At 38.7% G+C, this 19,696-nt stretch overlaps 1 protein-coding gene and 1 non-coding gene across 3 annotated transcripts in view; both read left to right on the top strand.

The window, feature by feature from the left end:
• Window positions 1-19,696, top strand: part of LOC137266390 (histone-lysine N-methyltransferase NSD2-like) — a 31,007-nt gene that overhangs the window by 4,039 nt on the left and 7,272 nt on the right. Inside the window, exons 3-17 of one of the 2 annotated variants that reach the window (XM_067801889.1) lie at window positions 427-1,134; window positions 3,051-3,076; window positions 6,410-6,580; window positions 8,509-8,709; window positions 9,649-9,889; window positions 10,563-10,763; window positions 11,283-11,462; window positions 12,279-12,435; window positions 12,959-13,087; window positions 13,612-13,688; window positions 14,297-14,409; window positions 15,365-15,634; window positions 16,250-16,371; window positions 16,781-16,917; window positions 18,553-18,659. In XM_067801889.1, coding sequence (XP_067657990.1) covers window positions 427-1,134; window positions 3,051-3,076; window positions 6,410-6,580; window positions 8,509-8,709; window positions 9,649-9,889; window positions 10,563-10,763; window positions 11,283-11,462; window positions 12,279-12,435; window positions 12,959-13,087; window positions 13,612-13,688; window positions 14,297-14,409; window positions 15,365-15,634; window positions 16,250-16,371; window positions 16,781-16,917; window positions 18,553-18,659 — 2,840 coding nt within the window. Of the gene's footprint in view, window positions 1-426; window positions 1,135-3,050; window positions 3,164-6,409; window positions 6,581-8,508; window positions 8,710-9,648; window positions 9,890-10,562; window positions 10,764-11,282; window positions 11,463-12,278; window positions 12,436-12,958; window positions 13,088-13,611; window positions 13,689-14,296; window positions 14,410-15,364; window positions 15,635-16,249; window positions 16,372-16,780; window positions 16,918-18,552; window positions 18,660-19,696 lie in introns of both variants that reach the window. The other variant, XM_067801888.1, reaches the window with a different exon arrangement.
• Window positions 5,726-5,891, top strand: LOC137266494 (small nucleolar RNA SNORA53). Its single transcript, XR_010954997.1, has one exon. It is a non-coding gene; the product is annotated as a small nucleolar RNA SNORA53 (small nucleolar RNA).

The following is a 19,696-nucleotide window of genomic DNA, read 5'->3' as shown; positions in this document are numbered from 1 at the left end:
CCAAAATATTTGTTGTTTACTATAAATCTAAGTCATGGGATAACATTCAGTCACAATTTGTAATTTTTGCCGTCATTTGATTACCACTTATAGAGAATCTGGTTTGGTTAAAGCTGGTCTTGATAAATCTGTTGCGTGTATAAAATCCAGAATTTGGACTTTTCCTGAAGTCACACATGCATTTGCTTACTTGAAATCAACTACAGGTCACATTTTGAGTGGGTCTTGCAGTTAGTACTGGAAGAGGATGTATGAGAGTTTAATTCATCTTGCCTCTGTACCTACAGGCATGGACAAGGAGACCACGGATGTCAGGTCTCATGCAGTTAAGAGGATTTGTGACAAATCATTACATTTAGATGTTGTTTGATTAACGTTTGTGAGTAGTTCCTTTGTATACTCATGAAATTCTCCGTTTTCTTGCAGTTACTGTGAAACAGAAAGCATTGCGATCATATCATGTGCAATTTTTTGGTGATGAAGCAGAGAGAGGCTGGATCAATGAATCATCTGCCATTCCCTTTGAAGGGAAAGAACGTTTCTTCAAACGTGCAGAAAATTTAATTGAAAATGCTCCCAAAACCATGAAAGGCAAGTTCATGCAGATGTACAAAGTAAATACTTCACGTCGCCCTGCATGGGAAGTGGGTGTGGCTGCTGCAGAAGAGGCATACAATTTGGATAGAAATGAACGCAAGCAGCAGTTTACTTTTGTGTATGAAATCCCAGCCGGCAAGGGACCCAAAACTCCCAAAACATCTAAAACGTCTAAAACACCTGACTCGAAGAAAGACGAGAAAGCTGGGAAACAGAAGCGAGGACGGAAGCGAAAACAGCCTGAAGAAGAAGAAGAAAACCCAGAACAAGCTAGTCCCACTTCAAAGAAGCGAAAAGTTTCCGATGTGGAAACCACCAAGATCCCAACAGTACCACACAAGGTGACCAAGTACGAGGGTTCATTTGAAAGCTTCTGCCACAAGCACCGGGATGGCGTGCTGGACGATCATCCTGACTATGATGATGAGCAGGTGGTGGAGTACCTCCATCAGCAGTGGAATATGATGACAAAGGAGCAGAAGGCAAGATACACATCTAAATACACAGGGGCCGACACAGAAGAAAAACCCACACCAGGTTCGTGGAAATACGCATGGCTAGGGCTGAAACATAACATTGAAGTTGCTGAAATACTGTGTGCACAATGTGATGTAATTTTATTAATTAATCATGCGAAATAGAAACCCAACAATATTTGTCCCAAATATTTTCAAGGTATATCCTCATGGTACGTTGAGGCAACCACTGTGGATGATGTTCAGAATGGTTAACATGTCATTCAATAATAACATGCAGACTGGTGGATGGCCAGATAGTTTGTAAGGTGTTTATAGTGATACATAGTGATACATTGTAAAGTGTCCAGTAGAGCAATATTGCTGTTCTTCACTGAATCCTTTCCAACTTGTTCATTCTTCATAATTCCTTACTTTCTCTGAGTAGTGCACACTGTTTTTATCAAGTTTATAGCTGTTTGGAGAGGTTTGGAAGAATAAATGCCATCAAGACATTTGTTTTCACAAACACGATGTCATTACTATGATCTTGCAATGCCATGGCCAAAAATGTGGTTTCTAATCTTGTAATTTCTAGGATTATGAAAAGTGTTCATGGTTTATCATGACCAAGTTTGCATTCTGTTTGATCTATATTGAAAAATTAGTTAAGCTCTCAACATGGGTTCAACTGTATGCCATGTCATGGTAAAGTACATATCGTGGTACACAACTCTTGACTCAGTACAATTCGGTTCAGTTTATTTACAATAAAATTTTGTTGGAAAACGTTTTTGTGGAAAATCACTTGGTTTGGTTAAAGTTTCGAGATGAAAGTTTCTTTTAATAAAAAGTACCTTTACAAGATCTCATTCATCCAGGTGAATTAGCTTATGTTGTTGACAATAGAGCCACAGAAATGTCAAAAATAGTAGCTACATGAATAGCCCCTGAAGAATGAAATGGGATGAAATACATGTAATATTTTAAATTACATTCTGAGCAAAATGATATTTTGGTATGAACACCAAACATAAGATTATATTGAGTGTCAACTTTGCTGTAACAAATTTCCAAACAAATGCCACAGTATACCGTGTCAGCCCAATCTTTGACAAGTGTGAAATGATTAGCAGGTCACATCGATCAACTCCCTTGTTCACAGCAGCCAGTCAGTTTTCCACTATTTGTAAAAAATTTGAATTGACAGAGAATGACTCTGTAAAAGTATTTGTGTAAGTTAAGTCTTGAAGGTGCAAGTTAAGCCTGGAAGGTGACTGATTAAATGTTGTAGTATGCACATGTATAACATATCCCACAGTGGGGAAGTGCAAGCTTACAGGTATTTTATGATTATTGTGTGCACAACTCTTTGCAATTTTGCCTGAAATGAGAGACAATGCACACCTCATTTTAACCTACATATATGAAAGTGCCAATCAAAATAGGAAATATAATTTCAATTATGGCCAGTGGTATTTTCTTTCAGTTCTAAATTTATATTAAAAAATTTCTCCTATTTGTCCTTTAAGGACTGAATATGCATTATGGATTGTGAGACAGTCACTGTCATAACGCAAGAGGTTTATTTTTCTAAAAATTGACAGAGGTTTTCTGATATCTGGGTCCAGTTTCCGGATATCTTGGTTCCGGGGTATCCAAGGTCTCATTGTATGTGAAAAGGGAACAGTGTTTTAGTTAATGTTTTTACTGCACATTATACATGAAATACCTTTTTTTTTTCAAAAATGGCTCTGTTTTTTTGTTGTGTGTGGTGGGTGGGTGTGGATCTCTGGTAAGAATAATCCTGGTATATATGTTAACCTGAACAGTGCAGTCACGTCTGCAATATTGCTTAGCATTATGCAACCAACAAATCGATAAAATACACTTAATTGAATAACAATTATTGGAGTCTTTCATATTTGGAGGACTTTATTTTGTGAATATTTTCCAAACGTGACATTTTGCTTAACTATTTCCCTCTGTTCCTTTTAGGCAACAGCGCGAAGAGATCTCCACGAGTAAGTAGACCCTCGGTCAAGAAGCTAGAAGCGGAAGAGGGCAATAAACTCTTTTGTGAGATAGTGGCTAAGAAACAGAAAAAGAGTGTAAGTGCAGGTCCACAAGTGTATTTCAGGGGATAAGATTGGTTGCTTTGAAGGTAGGCGCAAATGTCGGCTGATAAGACACTTCATTAGACATTAAGGAGTATCCATGTTTGAACAGAAATATGCTTCCTCCTCCTCATCATCGTCTTTATTTCCTCCTCAGTAGAAGGTGAATAATGGAGGCTAACCTGCTTCATTTGGCAATATTTTGATATAGTCATTTGCAGAACTTAATCCAGAATTGTTTGTTGATTTGATTAATCTTTAAAGTAGATTATTTGGAAAATATTTTAACAAGTCAAGTTTGATCATAACTAAACGCATTTGTCTCAGATAACTAGTGGCAGTTTGGTTAGAACATAAAGATATGTATATACTAGTGTAATAATTAATAATGTAATGCAATGTATAATAACATGTTCAAGTTACATTATGGATAAAAATCCAGTGATTGTTATGGATAATATATTGAATGAAGCCAGTGTTTTATGATGTACTAAGTTGAAAACATTCCATTTGCTTTTTAGAAATACAGTCATAATGTAAAGGTTAAGTTGAGAATAATTACTGAACTGAGGAGAAAATCAGTTTTAGAATTGGTTGGTTTGAAAATAATCTGAGACATATATTAGAATTTATTGCTCTTGTGTTGTGATGATCTTAAAGCTTAATGAGGCAAATAATTATAATAATAAACAGAAACTTGTCCCAAAGTCATTTTACATCTATTAGTGGAATGACTAAATAGTTTGTCACCAGATTGCTTGTAAATGTTGTAATCTCAAAGGTTGAGTGAAAAACATTTGAAGAATTGCTTGCATAGTGCGAATAAACCGAACTGGTTACATGTCGGGATTGTCCATGGCATATTTCAGAATGTTTTGTCACTCTATCATTATGTCATTAAAAGTCATTCCCAAATCATTAGTCCTATGTTTGGATTCCAATTCCAATTCGTTTGGATTGTTGTAAATATTGAAAAAACACTACAAGTCAAACTAACACGATAAGTCCTATATATGTGTGGGTACTTCATTAAGTTTGTTGGTATTGATGTAAATGTAGTGAAAATACTACAAACCAAGCTTCTGTTAAATTTAGTTGATGAATTCTGTAATCATGAATATATGTTTCCTAACTGGATGGCCGACATCCCAAATTAACTTCACTGATGAACACATCTAGCATCTGAATTGGCAACAAACAGCCACACTTATACCTAAGACTTCTGCCAATAAGTCTGAATTTGCCTATCGGCTTAAATTTGGTAGATTTTAGTATTAGTTTATGCATATTATTAGGCGGGCTTACCCCAAAATATACTAGACTCGACTTCGGACCATTGGCAGTAGTTAAGGCTACAGGTAATATTCAGCCTTGATTATTCAGTGTGTGAAGTCCCTGTTCTGTTGTGATGAATACCGAATACCACTTCTTGCAAAAAGCTTTTGTTGGTGACATGACCTTTTTCATCTCTTGTCAATACCTCAAAGTAATTTCAGTATGCTGGTGCTGGGTTAGCTTAGTGGTTGTCATGCAGAAGACCTGGGTTCTATTCTCCACATGGGTACAATGAGTGAAGCCCATTTCTGGTGTTCCCATGCCTTGATATTGCTGGAATATTGCTTGAAGCAATGCAAACCATGTTTACTCAGTGTTTCAATATGTATACTGCACATATCCAAACAGTGATAGTAATATACACTAGCTTATAGTAGGGAGTGCTGGGGTAGCCTATTGGCTGAAATGGCTTGCCAAGATGAAGACCTCGGTTCAAATCCCCACATGGGTACAATATGTGAAGCCCATTTCTGGTGTTCCCCATCGTGATGCTAGAAGTGACGGAGAACCAAACTTAGTAGGCTGACAGTGAGAGTACGTTAATTGTTCAAGTGTCTTGAGGACCAGGAATTGCAGGCCATTTTTACTGAGTTTTGATGTCACTGTTGACAAGGGCAAGTGGATTGAAATTATTTGTCTCTACCTCTGACACAATTATTTTAGGTGTCATTACAAGTGTAGAATTGGTATATATTAACATTTTATTTATTTTATTTTCTCATTTAAATAGGACTTCAGGCAGTCAGCTATTCTGAGTTGTATTGGAAATAGCACTCTCCAATAATAGTTGTTACTATTGATTTTTATTGCCACTTGTGTTCAGTATGAAAGAAAGTGAGAATTCCATAATTACTGTGATTTGAACTCAATTTGAAACAAAGCTATTTGGAGAATGGTGTATCTGTTGTAATAGAATAGAGATATTACATACTGGAAAACAAAGGTGCCTGTTTTGTTCTCCAATCATGATGCTATGGTGTGGTGATCACTATTTTTTCATTATGTCTGTATGAAATTTTCAATTCCTTGGTTGTAAAGCTGATCTTATCCCTCTGAATTATATGTTGTACTCGCGTTGCCTCATTCTGATCTTCTAGCCAGCTATTGCCACTTCAGCATTTCAAAATTGTTTCCATGCAGTAACTTTGATAACAGAATTGAAATCCTGCACCTCTGTTAACTTTTTCTGCATGAATGCCCTGTTTTCCTCTGATTGATTCTTACACGCTCCTTAGATCCACTCTCGGGACTTTGCAGCTGCAACCTCGTGTGTAGTTGCTTGTCCAGCAACTTGATAGGTTGTGCCATCGGGAGTGCTTGAGTCATTGGCGTGTTAGAGAAATATACCTCAGTCAGCTACCCCGAGAGTTGCATGGTCTGTGACCTTCACCCTGCTCGCAGGCATGTGTGAGGGTCATTGTCATGACCACCCCATTGCTTCTCCCCAATAGCTGGCTGGGACAGAATGAGCCATTTGCCAGATTGGTGTATATTGGCAATGTGTATTGCTATGCTTGCAGATACTAATAATTGAGGTATTGTGTAGTTGCGTTTAAAGATTATTATGAAATTTTCTATTTAAAGACCATAAGAGCAATGTCTTGATAGAATTTCGATCAAACCATAAGAGCAATATCTTGATAGAATTTGGATCAACATAATAATAATTTCTTCTCTGGAAGCTCGGAAAATAAAACTGTGTTAGTCACGTATTGTAATGATCATAAAATTCTGAGCAAAAACACATGAAAATACAAATTATATACCTCTGTCTTGCTGATTGCTTTACTGAGTATTCAAATGCTAGTTAATGGTGATTAAAGCCACTTTTTCTGGCTTTGTATTGGTACTCATGAGCACTCTTTACATGAAAATAAGCTTTTGAATGCAAGATTTTGATGGCAGCCTCGGGAGAGGAAAGGAGAAAGGAGTAGTGGCCGACCAGTGAGGGAGACAAGGCGAGTTATCAAGATGGAGCTGGATGAGGCTGAGGGCGAGATTGAACCTGAGGTTAAGGCCCTTCCTGGGTCAGAGGTCACAGATGTAGCGCTTGACGAGAGGAAGGGAGAATCTGAGGTTTGTATCAGTTTTGATATATAAGTGTTTGTTTCATGTCTTTCATAATTTAGAACATGAAATATGAAGGGTAAAACTCTCATTGTAACTGTTATGCAAGGTTTCATATAATTTAAAGTTATTTGAAAACTAAGACATTTTGATGCTATCAGTTGATAGTAAAAGTCAAAGTGAATTTTTGAGAATTATGTTGCATGTTATTAATTTATGTCTCCTCATCATACTTGAATGTGACAAACCATTTCCACATCTTGAAGATTCATTTGTATTTCTCCATCAACCTAACACCCTAGAGCTTAAATAATTTCTTGTACTTACCCTAGGTATTGTTTATTTTAAGACAAAATCTAAATAAGATCTTTTGTAAGCAAATGATGTACAAGTTGCCTTGCTTACACCCATGTCCAGAGGTTTGGTGCTGGTAATACAGCTCTATACCAAGGTTACAAAAGACTTTAAAAAGTTTTTCCCGTCAATTTTCAAGTGTCTCCAATACATTGTTTTCTGTGTGCAACCTTCCTAACCTTTTACCTTATCCACTCAATAATCAGCACATGCGATTCAGGCAGTACAAAGTAATAAACAAAAGGTATTACCTGAAAAATGTCCACATAGCCAATAAACGAAACAAGGATTTGCTATCCCAGTGTCATTCTGGGCGTGAATAGGTCCACGCAACCCATGATTCTTTGTCAGTGCATCCAGTGGTGGTGACTGTAGCCTAGAGGTTAAAGTGTTGCTCATCACACCAGAGACCTGGGTTAGATTCCCCACCTGAATACAATGTGTGAAGCCCATTTCTGATGTTCCCCTATCGTGATATTGCTGGAATATTGCTAAAACTGATATAAAACCAAACTCACTCAAAGCATCTAAACTGGATTTGATGTTCAGTGTTTGTGACATTGTTGCTTGCCCCTTCTTGTTGCTCAGCAGAGCTGGATCATGTAACACTGTGTCTGTCCTAATCTGATTGTGTATAGTACGTCTTCATGTAGCTGGAATATTGCTGCATTTGTAATGTATCAACAGACCATGAGCCTAATATTGCTGTATTGGACTGAACACCTTAATATTTTGTACTTAAGAGGAACATTGCTCTTGATCTTCTAATAGTTCTAGTGTCCTAACCACTCTTTTCCTCTACGGAGTGTTATGTAATAAAAGGTTATGTTTATTTTCAGACTTGATGTAGGAGGTAGATCACCTATACCAACTGAGAGCGTAATGCAAGAAAATTCATATAACAACATGAATCAATTCATCAAGAAAATCCATATAGCTCTAATACCACAGTCTAGCTAGTTTTTGTTGCATATATATTATTATATACACTTGTTCTTTATTGAGGACAAATAATATTATTCTTTTATGCATAATAAAAACTAAGTAATTAACTTGTCCGTCAGTGTTTGTTATTTGTGCATATTGGAAAAGCACAGTGATCAAACTGCTGGAACACGGATCAGTGGAATAACGACAAGTAGGAGGAATATCCAGACTAGGACGAGTAATGGAAGGGAAAATATTGAAGGCCACACAATTTAATCACCTTTCAAGGCAGTTTGAAAAGAAACTCGCCAAAATTCAACTCTGATTAGTTCTGATACCTTGGTATGGCAAAAACCAAGCATTATCTTTTGACTGCAGACTGAGCATGCACCAAAGGACAGTTGTAATGAGTGTTGGAAGTACCCTTTTCTTGACCAAACATGCCAAACATGACCATATTCAGACAACACTGTACAGACATTTTGCTGGTATTTCCAGAATCTGTTAATTGAGCATGCAGATTCAGTTTTTAACAAACTACACATCGGGTTAGCTGTGTGTCTGTTGCCTTGATAACTTCAAGACAACCTTCCAGTTTTGCTCGATGGAACTGAACGAGAAGAATGAAGCTGGATGTTTCTCATTTTCGTTTGTAGCACCCTCCACCAGTTGAGTTGGTGAAGTCAAGGAGAGGTCACAAGACCGATGTGGTCAGTAATGGAAGTGAGGAGGCAACCATCAACATGGAAGTGGATGCCCCAGCTTCTCTCCCAGCCCCCGAGGGAAAGAGGAAGCGTACTGCTCGTGTGAAGGTGGAATGTCAAGGTCACAGCTCGGATTCAGGGTCAGAAACACAGGTATAGTTCCTGGACATAGTTGACCTTTTTGGTTGTTCAGGGCATGTTGCCTGACCTCAAGTAGAAAAGTTCTTGGCGCTTACACTGTTTGGGGAAACTTAGTACCCCTGTATCATTCACTGGATTGTCTGGTCAAGATTGATTATTTACAGACTGCTATCTGATAACTAGAATAATTGCAAATCGCAGCAACAACCCATGCTCTTACTACCATAAGGATGTCAGAGGTGCTTTGACTTGTGTGGAGTTATGCCCCTTTGCTGTGAGAAGCCGTTGGTTATGGGTTCAAATCCAAGATCTTCAGAAAACCTTCTTGTTACCACCACACATTTTTTGATGACATGAGATAAGAAAATTTTTTGAGTCTTCCAGTTTTGACTGTGTTCCAACATAAATGCTGCCCATTTTGACAAACTGTCATTCATTTGCACCTTCAAAAGTGATTCATTATAAATTTGTATATGAGGTATTGTCAGGTTCTCCAGCTGAGCTAAATTGTGCTTTGAATGACACACAGAATTTGGGATCAGTTTCTATTCATTTCTGATCTGAACATTTTTAGGTTAATGTTGTGTATGTGAAAACTGCGTTTTCTTCAACTGATTATATGTGTATTTGCTACTTTTCTGCCTCAGAATATTACTCTAGTTTGTTAGCATATCTGTGTGGGTTTTGAGTTACCATTACTAATTTCATATTTACAGGGGTGGAAATAACCCATTGTACAGCGTCCCAGTCCAGTGTGTATTTCTGTTGGGCAAGCGATCGTTGACATTCCAATGTTAGTTATTTTTTAAAGATGTACGAGAAAATCTGCCAATATGTAAAACTTATCAGGGCAAGAGACTTTGCATGTGCCACTGCACCAGAATGCACTAGCAATTTTAAAAGTTATTTCCACCCCTGATGTACAGGCAAGACTGATGATACTCATTGCAGGTTGACTTGAAGCCCATCAAGACACTGAAGATGCCAAAGGATGTGGATCCTGATTTGGACTTGGAAATCTTCAAGCTAAATGCCAGTGACAATACAAAGCGTGAACCCATCTGTCTGATCTGTGAAGGTGTTGGCAGCCTGGTGGAGTGTACTGGGCCATGTCAGGGCCACTTCCATGTAGAGTGTCTAGGCCTCGGACAAGAACCAGCATTAGCGTTCAAGTGTGATGAGTGCCAGTCTGGTATGTTCATATCTGACAACTTTTGTTGCTGTCCAGATCCTGCTAGAACCGCCGACTCAGCAGCTGCTACTGCTAGTACTGCTAAGAGATATGTTATTCTACTCCGACGAAAAAAGTTAAAAAATACAGATTCATGACATTGGTCATGCGTTGGTAGAGGAACTAGTGACATGAATTATCAGCTATTCTTTCTTGGAATTTTATATCCCCACTTGAGGGGAATTTCTGTTTGTCCATTTTAATCTTGTAAACTATTGTTTTAATTTTGCTTTTTGCTGTTCACAGAAACAAAACGTATTTTAAAAGTTTTGGACCACATTCATTTTGTTAAAGGAATTTTGTTCTGATTTTCTGAATCTATATCAAGGGAATTAAAAGAATACGAAAAATAGATTGTACAGTAGTTCTTATGTTGATTTTTGTCTTCAGATTCAGGTTAGCATTTTCGTGATCTCAGTGTGGTAAGATATAGGTGGTTCTTTAATAGTAATGTGCAACAGTAGTAAAGAGTGTATGTGTCAAGTCCACACTGACAGACCTTGCTACCAAACTGGACTACAAACAATTTGGTGTGTTTGTTAGGGAGGGAAATTATTCTTCCAAAATGTCTAACTTAGATTCTGCTTGTCATTGTTTGATGTTGGTCCTCATATTTGTATGTACACGGTTTCAGGCACCCATGTGTGTTTCTCTTGTAAGAAGTCAGAAGGAGAAGTGCGGCGGTGCTCTGTGTCCCAGTGTGGACGTTTCTACCATGAAGAGTGTGTTGTCAAGTACCCCCAGTCCCATGTTGAGGGCAAGAAATTCACATGTCCCCTGCATGCATGTGCCACATGTGTGTCGGAAAACAACAAGAACCCAAAGGCAGCCAAAGGTTGGTATGACATAATCACAATCACTGTGGAATTCCTGGGTGAAATTAGCCCTCAGATGAGGATTTAGGAGGTAAACTGTCAAAATTTTCTGTATGTGTCATCTTGTGCTGAAGACGCAGTCCCTAGATTTTTGTTCAGTCACACATGTGAAGTTACACATGTGTTTTTCTCTTTCCTTCTTCCTGTCTCCCACCCCCTGAAACAGGGGAAAGAAAACACCACAATCAGACAGAGGAATGAAAAAAACCAAACCCACTTGCCTTTAGAAAGCATTTTGTATGGTAAAACACTCCATAGCGTCATTTTTTTCAAAACAAATTGTAGAGGTTGTAAGTTTCAACGACACTTACTGGAACCAGACATCTATCTATATGAAAGGCCCCATCATGAGAAGGTGACAGAACTATTAAGTTTGTTAGGTCCAATGGATTAACCATGAATTTGATGTTGCTGTTGGTAGGGTCAGTGTAATTTTTCTTGTGAATTATTTCAACAAGTTAATTGGTGTATGTTTTCAGGTCGTTTGTATCGCTGTGTCCGCTGCCCTACAGCATACCATGTGGGGGACTTCTGTATTGCGGCAGGGAGCAAGAACTTAGCAGGATTGAATATAGTGTGTAGCAACCATTTCCAACCCAAGAAATCTCAGGCTCACCATAGCCATGTCAATGTCAGCTGGTGCTTTATATGTAGTCAGGGTAAGTCACTCTATAAATGTCTCAGAGACCAGAAGTCCATATAGACCAGAGCTAGTTATTTCTTGACTAACTCATGCTTGTCACAAGAGGCGACTAAAGGGATTGGGTGGTTGACACTTGACATGTATTCCAGTTATAGATCAATGCCCATTCTGTTGATCACTAAATTGGCTGGGCAAGACTTGATAATTTAAAGACCATCATCACATAGCTGAAAAATTGCTGAGTGTGGCAATCACTCGCTCACATGCTGCAGACCAGAAAACTTTTAAGGTAAATATTAGATAGGAATTGTCATCAGAAACGTATTTATTCTTCTGGGACCTGATCCACAAAACGTTTGTAGTATACAACATTTGTAAGTCCATCATAAACTGTATAATTACAACATATTGTAATGTTACAAACTCTTTGTGGTTTGGGACCCGGATGAACTTTGAAATTGTCATACTTTCAGGAAAACATTTTTTGACAGTTTGATTCTGAAAGTGACTGTATTTTTGTATTGAAAGGTTGGGATTAGTTTAGACCTTCTCCAAATCCAATAGTTTGATCCCAGTCTGTATCAAATAGCAGAACAAATTCCCAGTTTGTATATACGACTTCTTTTTTGGATGGAATTTACATCGATGGAAAAAGTAAAAACATCCTATGTTGAACTATATCATGATGTTTTTCCCAGTTTGCGTGCCAGGGTGCGTATCTTTGGAATCCTAGGTAAATCCCTGCTGACTGCTATGAAAGTGTTGAAATGTTGCTAAATAAGGAGTTAACTGTAAGCAAATATTATAACAAATTTGTCTATATTGATGATAGGTGGCACACTGTTGTGTTGTGAGAGCTGCCCTGCAGCATTCCATGCCCAGTGTCTGAAGATTGACTTCCCCCAGGGAAGTTGGTACTGCCATACCTGTCGAAGTGGGAAGAAACCTCTCTATGGTGACATCATTTGGGTCAAGCTTGGAAACTACAGGTAAAGAATTCCACAATACGACCTGGGCAGTGGGGTTTAGTTGTTACCACGAAGATCCTGATTCTATTCCTCACGTGTTCAATGAGTGAAACCCATTCCTGTCATCAACCGCCATGATATTGCCATATAAGTTAACTTATTTGTTACAAGGGTATCAAATTAGAAAAGGACAACTTTTTGATGAAACAATAATTTGATGTCCTTGAGTATTAGTTTAATCTGATTGTCTCTAGCGAAAGCTGTGGTATGTGTTGCAAAGTTGCTGTTTTCAGTGTTTCAAATTAATATCGATCTTTGAGTTTTTCTCTGTTAGTATATGAAACTTAGAGCCTATTATATCTGAAACTTTACGCAGCTAGTGTTATGGACTCTGATTGTTATGTGTAAATACATTGCCATTCTTAGAACCAAGGACAAGCATTTCTCAACCAGTGTGAATTGGTTGATGATCAACTGAACCAATTTAATGTGAGTGTATGTTAGGGACACCTCTTCCAGAATTGTAAATCATTAACTGTAACAGATGGTGGCCTGGAGAGATATGTCATCCACGGAATGTCCCGACAAATATCCAGGAGAAGCCGCATGATGTTGGGGAGTTTCCAGTCAAGTTCCTTGGATCTAGAGATTATTTCTGGCTCTACCAGGGCAGGTCAGATACAGAAGTGAACTGATTCAGATAAACAGACTTTATTTGGTAATGTAGGCCATGTGGCCCATGTTACAATGAAATTAAGAATGACATTTTAGTCAAGATTTTCTTGAATTAAACAAGTTTTGAATATAAATAGAAATGATTTTAATAACAGTTTGATTTTTGCAATTGAATATATTTGACAAAGTTATCTGACCATGGAAAACATGTGAGTTGTGTAATGTGAACGAAAGTCACAATATATACATGCAAGAAAACATGATCTGCAGTCTCGGTGAGACCCTTACTGCATTAAATACAAATGCTATTTTTATGGTCTACTTTTTTCTGTTGTAACATACTTTATTTGAAATGTTGCAAAAATGTCTCGTGTAGCCAACTTCATTTGTCTTGTACATTCCATCAATCCCTCAAAGAAATCACATTTATTATGTGAAGTTTCCTTCAAAGTTACCATGACTATTTCAGTCAGACATGAGTACATTTTCTTTCTAATGAAGGTGTCAATTTTCACATTTCAGAGTGTTCTTGTTCCAAGAAGGAGACAAAGGAAGCCGAGATTCCACAACAAAAGGCATTGCCAAGATCTTCTCTAAAGGTATAAAACAATTTCAAATCTGTTCACAGCTGTCAGATTCATTACTGTTTCATCAGATTGAAATGAGCATGGTCTCAAATGGTATCGGTTTCTGAGTGGGTACAGATAGTGAATTATTTGCTGATGAAGATGTCATCACCATGATGCTTCATTTTTGACAGGAACGATGCAGTAGATTAATGGATAAACGTTCACTTCTCACACAAGATACAGGGTGTGAAGTCCATTTCTGTTGTCCCCTGTTGTGATATTGCCGAAATATTTGATTTTGGGTTAGAATAGGTTGAATGTACCAATGCTAGCTTAAGAGGCCAGTAGGTGGATCGAGTTGTCAAACTAGTGACCTTGTTTATTGTGTCTTTGTACATTGAATTTGCAGGTCTTTCACGCTCACACCATTCGTAGCTTGCTTTTCTAGTATTGGTACAGGCTGTCGACACAGCTGTACTTTACCGCCATCCCAAACAATCTTTCTGCGCTATCTCCCGTTAAAATTTCCTCAGAACATTTTGGTATTTATGACACAATTATTCACGTCTAATATTACATTGTTGACAAAAGCATTTTGTCAATGTTCAAAAGCATGTTTTCCATGTGTCCATGTTCAGGTGTGAAAGAAGCAACAGAGGCATTCAAGATCTGGAGACAAGCCAAGGAGAACAGAGAGCAGATGGAACAAGAGAGAAATGACAAGAAGCCAGCTCCATTCAAGTTCGTCAAAGTATGATCTGCACACTTGACTTATCCTTTTGCACAGGAATAAGTTATTTTGAGTTTTTGGTAGACATGACTACATATTCTGCAATGTCCATACGTAGGTCCTGATTCTTGTTGCCCCCAACGCCTTCAAATTTGGTGACAGCCTATGTTGGAGAATTACGCAGACACCAGTCGATTTTTTTTACCATGACCTAATTTTCAAGGTCACCACAACTGCTTTTCAAACTTGGCATAACCCGACATCTCATGAATTGTTGTACGCAATGTCTTCGAATTCGCTGACAGCCTACTGGGGGCAATTTTGCAAACACTAGTTGATTTGGGTGACCTTGGTCTTATTTTCAATTCAATCACGACACTTTTCGAACTAATGTGAACATGTTATCCCATAAAGCATTGCAACCAGTGTTCTCAATTTTGTTGACAGCCTACATTGGGTGATTATCCAGACAACAGTCATTTCACGCGTCTTGTGTGTGAGCAAAAAGTAGTGAATAATACCTTTCAAAATTGGGGGCATGGTGGGCGAGCTGGCTAAGGTGCCAGGCTATTGATGCAGCGAGGCTGAGGTGTCAGGATCGAGCCCACTTGTGACTGGGTGTAAAAACCTTGGAGTCAACTTTGTGTGCAGACTCTTTCAGTGTTGTCACAACGTGCAGTAAACTTGGACAAAGTGCTGTGACTTTGTGTCCCAGTCCACCCAGCTGTCAATTGGGTACTTCGTTAGGATGAGAGAGCCACAATAAACTTGGTGCGCCCCAGGGAGTTGAGATTGAAATACAATATACGATGTGCTGTTGAGATTGACATCCAGTGATCGAGGGAAAAATACCAGCGCCTTGAGCATGCACTAGTGCGTACATATGTGCACTATATAAATATCCTATCTATCTGTCTATCCTTACTGTCAAGGGTAAACATGTTTACCTTTAGTTTTCTCATATCTTTCTTTCCAGGCAAATGTTCCCATTGGAAATGTGATTGTCCATAAAGCAGAGTTGGCAAACATCCCAAGATGTGAGTGCACTCCAGACATGCCCAGTCCTTGTACCATTGAGGCCAACTGCCTGAACACAATACTCATGTACGAGTGCCACCCCTCTACGTGTCCAGCAGGGGAGAAGTGCCAAAACCAACGCTTTCAGAAAAGGCAGTATCCAGAGTCAGTCAGCTTCAAAACCAGCAGCAGAGGATGGGGGCTGAAAACACTAGAAGATGTCAAAAAGGTTCGGGATTCAGCTGTTTCCTATTGATATTCATTGTAATCCCATTGAGATGGGTGTGGAAAGATGACTTACTGAATCAGCTGCATTTCAGAAGCTATCGTAGCACTATGACTGTCATAAGTCTATGTTACAGTATAGGAGGTATGACAGTCATAGAGCTATGATAGTTTTCTGACATGAGGCTAAGGTATTCTGACTCGGTGACCTGATGCCCAGTAGAATTCTAAGGTTGGTTCCCAGCTTTTCATTCTGCTGCGTTACTTGATTGCCCTTATAGAAAACAACCCTAGAGCTAACATGATCACAACTCCATTCCTTTACATAGCCTTGCTATAGTCTTGGCACTGAGGTTTTCATTATACACCAGTGCCCAGTTCCCTTTCTTCACTGCATTTCATTATGATGATGTGTGTTGGTGCTCATGACATTGATCACTTGGCTGCTGGGACAGAGGTGATAATTCATAGGAGGGCTCTCATGTAGCGGACTAAGTGCAGCATTAGACAGTTCAAGAACACTATTAAAAGCTAGTTTTGTGTTTCCTCCAGATATTATGTCTATATTCTGAACATGGTCTTCTCACTTCTCTAAAAGTTGTTCATAAAATATTTCCAGGGTCAGTTTGTGAATGAATATGTTGGCGATCTTATTGATGAAGAGGAGTGCAAGAGAAGAATAAAACAAGCTCATGAAGACAATGTCTCCAACTTTTATATGTTAACTCTTGATAAAAATAGGTATGTATCTCTTTTGTATCCTGAAAGCGATTCATTAACAATCATAGCAAAGTCATGACCACGGCCTGAGTTCAGTGCACAGTTCAGAACTCTGGAAGCCAGTTGTTTTGTACCTTGCTGTGATGTTGCTGTCAGCTGAGATGCAGTGAAGTAGCTTAATGGTTGAAGCATCCACTTATGCCGAAGATTCCCCACATGGATACAATGTGTGTGGCTCATTTCTGGTGTCCCCCACCATGATATTGGTTGAATATTGCTAAAGGCGTCAGAAAACTAATCAGACTGATTCTAGGTCATGGTAAAACCATGCCCACTCTTCAAATGATGGTGTCAAAGACTAGAAAACTAGTTTGATTAACATATTTCTTTTTAAATATAGAAATTGCAGCTTCCTTATGCTTCATTGCAGAATAATTGATGCATGCCCGAAGGGTAACCTGTCTCGCTTCATGAACCACTCCTGTTCTCCGAACTGTGAGACCCAGAAGTGGACTGTGAACGGTGACATCAGGGTAGGGCTGTTTGCTCTGAAGGATGTTCCTGCAGGTGAGTCTTTACTTCTATGACACTTCTTGCTCGTCGTGTCGAAGACCAGGGTTTGATTCCCCACATGGGTGCAAAGTGTGAAGCCCATTCCTGTTGTCCCCAGTTAGGTACTGCTGAAAAATAGCTATAACTCTCTCTGACAGTTCAACTTTTCTGCATCATTTTCAGTCGGATGATGTTAAGATAATGGCGGAATTCTGCGGATTTGAATGCAAATCAATCGATCTTGAAAGTCTTCTAAATCTTGGTGTAAACATTCAGGGGGTGAGATGCTGCTTGTCAACGTCATGTACCCAAGTCTGTGTCTCTCTGGCTATCAAATTTCAGAATTGCATCATAACATATTTAGATACATTGTTGCTGCCCCCAGATTTCACCTGTTGCAATCCCTGCATTTACTGCCTAAACTTACATGTTATGTTGTGAACAATTGTCCGATGGACAGCATGCTGGCTAATGGCCCAGACTGAATGCTGTAAGTGCAGATCATTGAGGTCGGAAGAGGTGACTTATGGAATCGGGTGATCACGCTCGCTGACTTGGTTGACATTTCATCCATTCCCAATTGCGCAGATCGATGTTCATGTTGTTGGCCACTGTATTGTCTGGTCCAGATTCGATCATGTACAGACCACCGCCATGTACCTAGAATATTGCTGAGTGCGACGTAAAACTAAGCTCACTCACTCACTCACTCGCAGATTACTCATTCTCAGATCATTAAGTTAATTATGAGACTGTGCAGCATTCTCTGTGTGTCATTGGTGACTGCAGTTGACATAATGTCATCTGATTGATGTCTTTGTACATCACATGTTCTTCCACTGGGCACTATGGTAGCTGGTATGGTTAAAGCAAATTTCAGCATGCCCAAGATCTGGGTTTGATTCCCCTCATGGGTGACGTGTGGGTCTCATTTCCGATGTCCCTTACTGTGATATTGCTGAAATACTGATAGAAGCAGCTTGAAACCAAACTCACTCATTCACCTTTCTGGTTTGCATTGTTAGTTTCAGAGTAATGATAGCACAAGACCCCGATTGATCCCATGAGATGTGAAGGGTTCTTCTCTATTTCTCAACCACCTTGATTCTGAAATTATAGCCATTGCTGGAGAATCAAGTCGTTCTTTGAAAGATGATCTTGTAGGTGTTCATGACAAAACACTTCAATAATGCAGAATTTGTGCTTGCACTGCAGATACAGCAGGTCCTTTTCTCTTTGGAACTGCACATACATGCTATTTTTAGATTCAGAAGTCTCTAATGGTCCTCATTTAAGAAGTTGTACAAACTAGCTTTTTATAAATTGTCTCGTGTGGAAGGTAGGTTTGATCAAGATAGTGCTAAACATCAAATTAGAGTAACTGGTTTGATTTTCACGTTACAGAATCCGAGAATTAAGTACCATGTTTACAAATGATTAAAAGAAGAGGGAGTGCAAGGTTTTCTAGTATCTTCAACTACTTACTTTTTTCTGGCCTGAATATTGATTAGGTCAGTGGAGAACATTAAATTATCACTTTCCGAATTGGGTTTCATGAAAAACTGCATCAAAGCATCTATGATTAAGCTGCCCTTTGTCTGGAAATAATCTCTTGTTCACATTTGCACCCTCCTGTGTCCATTTGTTCAGGATCTGAGCTGACATTCAACTACAACCTGGACTGCTTGGGTAATGACAAAAAGACCTGTGGATGTGGAGCTCTGAACTGCAGTGGATTCCTGGGAGTCAGACCAAAGGTAATATACCAGACAACACCTCTCCGGCCACAAGAATGTATTCTGAATTGTCATTGGGTATGATCAATTTTCCATGGGTCTGCCTTTAGTGGTGTTTCAGGAGACTTGTTATTTGGACAATATCTTCCAGACTACCAGACAACAGTTCTATTTTTACAGCTGAAGCTAACGCCATACTAACGGCTCTTAAATGTATTCAAAGACACCCTAAACATAAACATAATTCTGACTCTCTTTCTTGCCCTCAGGCTATTAATAAATATTTCTTGTAAACATCCACTTTTAATTGAAATTATTGAATTGTATAATAATCTTGCTACTTGCCAATACGACATCGTCTTCTGTTGGTTATCAAGCCATGTAGGCATTTCTGGTAATGCAATGGCTGATCTTGCAGCACTCAACAAATCTGTGACACCACTTCTTATTCCATACACTGATTATAAAGCTAACATTAGATCTTGTATCTGATGCAGAAGTGGGACACCCAGGTAGGCATCAATAAATTACTTGAAATAAAACCCTATCTTGGTTATTCTTACTTTGGTTGTCAGTCCAGATTTGAAGAGGTCATTATGAGACGATGCCGTATTGGTCACACCAGATATACACATAAATACCTATTGAAAGGTGAGGATCCTCCATTTTGTATCCCTTGTGATGAAGGAATCACGGTCAAGCATGTCTTGCTTGATAGCGTTGAGTATTCCATCACAAGGGATACCTATTTCAAATCGCGTAGTATGAAGGACCTTTTTACTAATATCAGTTCTCATTTAATTATTGCAGTTTTAAAAGAATTGGATTTGTTGAATGAATTGTAAATAGATATCTTTTATTATTGGTAGTTTAGATTAGTAACTGAGATTGTTAATGACTGTACCCTCAAAGGGGGTTGAAGTATTGTAAAATTATTGTCCTCCTGAGAGGGCACTAAAGTCCCAAAACATTCGATGTAACTTCAAGCCTACCAGGTTTTTAATCATAGTATTCTTGTCATGTTAAATTTGGCTGGTATTTCGTACACTCACCAGCAG

This window comes from Haliotis asinina, chromosome 15, assembly GCF_037392515.1.
Source record: "Haliotis asinina isolate JCU_RB_2024 chromosome 15, JCU_Hal_asi_v2, whole genome shotgun sequence".
Lineage (NCBI taxonomy): Eukaryota > Metazoa > Mollusca > Gastropoda > Lepetellida > Haliotidae > Haliotis > Haliotis asinina.
The sequence above is the reverse complement of the archived record's forward strand: the minus strand, read 5'-3'. Positions and strand labels throughout refer to the sequence as shown.